The 6,487-nt window shown below is 41.5% G+C and overlaps 1 protein-coding gene across 2 annotated transcripts in view; it reads right to left on the bottom strand.

The window, feature by feature from the left end:
* Positions 1–857: 857 nt before the first annotated feature.
* Serpinb1 (serpin family B member 1) overlaps positions 858–6,487 on the bottom strand; it is an 8,402-nt gene continuing 2,772 nt past the window's right edge. For both annotated transcript variants that reach the window (XM_028882108.2, XM_037205840.1), the window contains exons 3-7: positions 6,040–6,177; positions 5,088–5,205; positions 3,371–3,513; positions 3,014–3,181; positions 858–1,369 (exon numbers count right to left, since the gene is read on the bottom strand). In XM_028882108.2, coding sequence (XP_028737941.1) covers positions 965–1,369; positions 3,014–3,181; positions 3,371–3,513; positions 5,088–5,205; positions 6,040–6,177 — 972 coding nt within the window. In that variant the 3' untranslated portion in view covers positions 858–964. The remainder of the gene's footprint in view (positions 1,370–3,013; positions 3,182–3,370; positions 3,514–5,087; positions 5,206–6,039; positions 6,178–6,487) is intronic.

Here is a 6,487-nt window from a genome sequence, read left to right as displayed (position 1 = left end):
TGTGAAATGTAGCCTTGGCTTGCCTGAGACCAGGGAGAGAGAAGAAGATGGGCATCATCTGGCTTGCAGAGTCTAATGAATCAGCAGTCTTGTGGAAGAACACATGTAGACTCTCAAGCCCCATCCAAAGGAGCACATCTGACAAAGGGTCATACCAATCAACCCAAGAGTTCCCAATTCAATTTCCTTCAACACTGCACAAAGCCATTCTATCACCATAGCAACCTGTGTAATGGAGGTCGAAAGACTTTATCGAAAAACACGGAGAAGCTGATTGATAAAGTCATTAATCCCATGGCATGAAATCATGGGGAAGGTAAATGTGTCTTTGTAAAAGGGGGTCTTTCAGTGGTCTTGGTTCCTATGGTGTGTCTGTCTTTAACCCTCCCTTCAACAACCAAGCATGCCTTCTACTGTGGCTTCCAAAATTCTAACTACAAAAGAAACAGCATGGTTTCATTTCATAAAGCATAAGGGAAACTGGATAGTAATTGTTATTTGGGATTCATTAATTTAATTAATGCATTATTATTTGTCGGTTTCCTCTCTCTGTCTCTGTCTCTCGTCTGTCTGCCTGACTGTCTGCCTGTCTCTCTCTTGCCTTACTCCAATTCTAGACTGAGGAACAACTGTCTTTGAAAAAAGCCATACCTTCTCATGCCTGTCAGGAGAGTATGTCAATTCCATAGGTGACCTCATGGTCAAGAATCTATATGTCTGATTTATTTAAAAGACAGCAACCATTGGATTACTTTCAATGTTCAAAAACAAAATAGACACCCATACCTAAAGCCATGGATGTAAAGCCATTGTTTTTAAAAATCTAATGGGGTTAAACATACAAAGGAAACTAAAGATCAGTTTCTGGGTAGAGGTTTTATTGGCAAGGACAAATGAAAATTATCATCATTAAAATTTCAGGGAATAAAACTCTAAGCTCTGCCTTGTGCCTCCAAAGTCTCTTCTATGGGGAACAAACTCTGCCAAGGAAGAGCACGTTAGCTGTGGGATTGTGCCGAATGAAGAAAATGAATGGGTGATCCACTGTGAATTCTTCCTCGGGCAACAACATGCAGAACATAGCGATGCCTCCAGTGGCGGCGGCTGCCTCTGTTCCCTCCTCATTCACTTCCACAAAGGACTTGTGGATAATTTTTGATATGAAGAGATCTCTGGATCCTGACATGCCAGACAGATCAGCCTTGTCACTGCTAAAGAGATCCTGCACTCCCAGGCGGCCAAGGTTGGAGTTGAGGGTGTAGCTCTCTTCCAGCTTGAATCTGGGCAATTTGACATGGACATCAATGGTTTCCAAGTTCTCACGTTTGGTCCATTCATTAAGCTTTTCCAAAGTTAACTGTTCCTCAATCTAGAATTAATGTAGGGCATAAAGAAGTTAATTTATTACTGTAATAAGGTACCATTCAAATGAAGGGATTCGCAGTTGCCACGGCTCATAGGGTTTCCTTCATGCTTTCTGTCTAAACAGATTCTGCTTAAAAGATTTCATTTTTATCTGTCAGTTGGTAAAATACTGCAGAACTATTTTCTAGGTCCTTGAGGGTCCAAGTACAAAAATATTTAACAGCAGAACTATCATCCATTCATCTACTCTCGTACACATATGCCCATCCATAGTTCTCTCCATCCATCATTCACCCATCTACCCATCTCTCTCTTCTCCACTCACTCCTTCCATTCATTGGATTCTCCCCTTCTCCTCCTCCTTTAGTCCACCTATTCCTCCATCCACTCAGGATTTCCTAAACCCCCATCTCACTGAATCACTTTGATAGACCATCACAGCTTTTATTATCATGCTTGCTTGAATGGTACAAGGGAAATTTTAGACATTTCTTCTATTTATTGTGAAACCTTCTAAAGTTGTAGTGATCTGTAAATTCCACGATAGCCAAAGTAACCTCTAATAACTCCTGGGTAAAAATAAAAAAGGAACAAAATGTGTGGGACTTAGTTCATTTAAAACAAGGACAAGCAGCTGGTATGGGACACACAGCCTGCAATCCCAGCATTTGGGAGCCACTGATGGAAGCTGTGAGCTTAAGGCCAACCTAGGCTGCACAGCAAAACCTTGTCCATGGAGTGGAGTAGAATAGCTACATAGAATAGAATAGGGATACTAATGACCCCTAATCTAATGGCACCAACTTTGTAGCTTTGTTGTGACCATTGGATACACTGATGTATTTAATGGGTTTAATACATAGCAAGTACCATAAAAATATCAAGTATTTTTGTTCCTCTAGACTAGAACAGAACCATTTATCTTACGGATAGCAAAAATTTCTTTCTTTAGATTAGAGCCTCGTTTTGCAATAAAATAAAACACCAGCAAGAAAATACAGCTGACAAAAGGACCACATTCATGTCAGAACTCCTTTGCATGTGCGAATGGCAGCAGGGTCCTTCCTGGTTGCAAGTGCAGTGGAAAGGAACAAGAGTTACGCCACACGGTGGCCTAGGACTTCTGAGGGAAAACTGTACTCTTCACAGTTGTGTCTACTTCTAACCCTGTCAGGAGACACCCAATCCCCAAAGATGTAAATCACTTCTTACTAGACTTCCTTTAAAGAGACTTCGAGGGACTTCCTGTGAGGGGCCACTCATCACTTACATTCCCCTTTATATCCTTAGATGTTCCTCTATCACAATGGCTCACCGAAAGCAGCAGATAATCTGAACATTTAAACTGTAGGCTTCTGGGCTGGGAGTGAGTCTCAGTGACAGCTTCAGAGACTTACTTAGCACAACATACTTGGGCACTTCAAATAATAAGTAATAATAATAACAACACTAATTAACTGTATAACACGAGGCCTCAGAGGAGCAAGCCCTGATGGACTGTCTTAACATAAATGGTGGCATACTGGCAAGGGATTTTGCATAAAGTCCATGGATGAACAGCAAGAGCACACAGTGCAGTGTGCACACAGGAAGTTTAAGTACAGTACAGTGAAAGGAAACCCGAACCGTGATGTTGAGAACCAGGTACCTTCTTAAGACCCATGGACGTATCCTCAATGTCTTCAGGCAGCAGAATGATCATGCTAAGTTCTTCACCCTGGTAAGGCATCTCTAGCACCTTGCACTTCAGATCCTGAATGTAACCGAATGGAAACTTTTTCTTTTGATACATCATCTTCACTGTTTTTGTGTCTTTCTGAATGGTTACAAAAAAACAAAGTAAAACACTCAAATTATTCCCTTTCGTCTTTTAGAGAAGAGAGGAATTTGGGGTCTTGGGGTAGAGTCCTCAGTGGTAATGGCCTGGTAATAGGGGAGGCCCTGTGGTCTATCCCTGGCACTCACACACAACCAAGAACAGCCCAGGATGGTAGGGTCACCTGACCTTATTCAGTCGAAATGGAGCATCGGTTGTGTCCTGCTTCATGAATTTCTCCTTCCACAGTCCCTTGAAGTAGATGGCATTCACCAGCACAAGTTTGGTCATGCTGTCAACCACACCCTCAGCCAACAGTTCTGGAATTTTCCCTGAAAAGATAGTCAGCTTTTTTTTAAAGCTCCACATTGGAATTCCAAATTTGAACTGATAATTTATTAGCTCTACAATGTGATTCAGACATAGACTTCATACTTTATTTTAACTTAGTGTTAAGTTAGGAAAGACTAACTTAATTTGTTTCTACTTAAAATAAACCAGTTTGTAAGACCCACAAGTCTCACTGAGACCTGTGTGCCTAGCATGTCCTGAGGTTCCAACCCTTGAACCAGAAAAAAAAATCTCTAAAATAAGTCAAATGTCTTCAAAGATTTAAAATGAGAACATTCTCCTTTCCTGGGTAGAGACAATAACCCTTATTTTGTGAATGGTTGTTTTTTACAGAAAACAAACAAAATTCCTTAGTGGAAATGTTTTTGGTCATTGGCAAACTATGTCTTCAAATCTGCTAAGCAGAAGCCTGCTCTCATGAAAGGGACTTTTAACCAATACCCAAGAGATAAGACTTATCCTTGGATAAGTCTATAGAAGCAAAAGTTACTCTCTCCACAGCCTGGCACACTGCTGGGCGGGAACCGACAGGGATCCCCTGGGTGCTGACTCACACAGTAATAAGACTGAAGAGAGAGCCATCACAAAGCTGAATTGAGCCCAGAGGGTGAGTCACTCCCTGAGTTACTGGACAAGATGTTGGCCAAACATAGTCTGACTGCAACCCATTTCTTTCAATACAGGCACTTTATAAACACTTTGGGGCAGGCATTTTTATTAACTTTATTCTTCATTTCAAGTTGGTTTTAACTTTACATTGTAGTTTAGGAGAACCCATAAGTTCTCAACTGCCTCCATTAGATCTTGTATGTATTTCTCCATTGACAAAATTCTGACATCTGACGTTGTCCCTTATACCAGGGAACAGCATCTGAGTGTCAGTGGACATAAGTCAGGATTGGGAAGCTGAGGGAAGGAGAAAGAAGAGTGGAGGGGAGTAAGAATCTGTGCACAGTGGTTCCACTAAGGTTCGGAGGGTTCCCCAAATGCCTGTGTCTTAAGGTTTGGTCTCTGGTCCATACGGCATTGGAAGGCTGCAGAACCTTTAAGAGGTGGAACCTACTTGGAAGTCTTTAGGTCACTGGGGAATGCATTTTCTTCCTTCCTTCCTTCCTTTCTTCCTTCCTTCCTTTCTTTCTTTCTTTCTTTCTTTCTTTCTTTCTTTCTTTCTTTCTTTCTTTCTTTCTTTTTTGAGACAGAGTTTTGCCATGTGTACTCAAAGCAATCCTCCTGCCTCAGCCTCTCAAGTGCTGGGATTATAGGTCATCATCATCAAACCTACTTTGGGGGAGGGATGCTGCTATTGAAAGTGATGGTGAGACACTGGTCTCTCCCTCTTTCTTTTTACTCTCTGGTGAGGTGGACAGGACAGGCCTCCTCCGCCATGTTGTCTCACAACAAGGCACTGTGTGGCCATAGGACCAAACCAACAGGGCCAACTGGTTAGAGACCAAAACCACCGAAACTGTGAGTCAAAATCAGCCTTTTCTCTCCTTATGTCGGGTATGAGCAACAGCAAGAGAAAGGTGACTATCAGAGCTGCTCAGCCTCTCACCTTCAGTTTGACCTTTGACCCACTGGTTTATGGCCTTCCTTGCATCCTCAGAGGCATGTTGAAAATCCACGGGGGCCAAGTCAGCACCGTACATTTTCTGAGTTGAAGCCAAGAACTCCTATTTTTGAAAAAAGAAAGTGCCATGAATAACTTCTATTCCCTACAGAAGTTTTCTAAAATCCCAAAAAGAAAAGAAAAAAAGTCATAAGAATGAAAAAGTTTCATTAAAACCCAACCTTTATACTTTTCTATTGTGCTGAAAAACACACAACGCTAAATTTACTGTCCTAAGCACTTTTTAAGGTTATACGGCGGTAGTGGTAAGTACAGCCCTTTATTTAACATTTCTGGTGTTAATACAAAGCCTACTAATTCTTTTTCAATCTTACATCAACATTTCATAAATCAGCAAATGTTGATTGTACTTCAAGTGGCTTTTCAGATCCGCTTTTGCTTTGTGTGTGCATATGTGTATGCATGTGTGTGGGGTGTATATGTGTGTACATGTGTGTAAATGGGTGTGCATACCTGGGCATTTGTGGAGGCCAGGGAAGGATGCCAGGTGTCCTGTTCTCACTCTCCACCTTATTCCCTCTAAACAAGGTCTCTCCTGAACCTGGCTAGGGTGGTCAACAAGCCCATGATCCTCCTAGTTCCATTTCCACAGTTCTGGCGTTACAGGAGAGTGTGAGGCCATGCCTGGCATCTTTCATGGGTACCGGGATCCAAGCTCAGGGTCTCATGCTTGCACCGGAAGCTCTTACCCACTGAGCCGCCACCTCTGTCCTACCCTTGCTTTAATAAAACATCCAGGAAGGAGCTTTTAGAAACACTAAGATAAAAGCTCCACCTGCATTCTCTGTTGTTTTTATGAATGAGCTGCAACATGGCTGTGCTGGGAAGAGTCTGTATCATTCAGGAAGTTTCAGAATGTGAAGTGCTAAGTTCTTACCGGAAGGAAACTGTAGGTTTTCTCTCCATACAGTCTGTTAGCAAGTTTCAGAATGTGGGAAGCTCCACGTTTGCCCACTTCAGCATTCAGGCTTTGAAACCTTGAATGGATATCCTCAACGGCATCGAAATGAAAGGTCTAAAGTAGAGAGAATGTTCTTTATACAACCATTTATTTTGAAGTTATAAAGTGATTCCTTGGTGTCTGCTTCCACCAATTTTTTTTCTCTAATACTGATTAACTTCAGCCTAGTGTTTTATTAATATGTCATTGGGAGAACAAACAAAATGGAACTGGAAATGTGTGACTCAGTGAGACATAAAAATTACATTAGACATGGCTTCTAAATCATTCTTAATAGTTTCATGAATGTGAATGGTTAACACACTAAATCTGATTTTTTTTTCCAAAAAAGACTAAATAGTATGCTCATGTTTATATTCTGGGG

The sequence above is a fragment of the Peromyscus leucopus genome, chromosome 5 (assembly GCF_004664715.2).
Source record: "Peromyscus leucopus breed LL Stock chromosome 5, UCI_PerLeu_2.1, whole genome shotgun sequence".
Classification (NCBI taxonomy): Eukaryota; Metazoa; Chordata; class Mammalia; order Rodentia; family Cricetidae; genus Peromyscus; species Peromyscus leucopus.
Note: the sequence above shows the minus strand (reverse complement) of the source record. Positions and strands in the feature narration are given on the sequence as shown.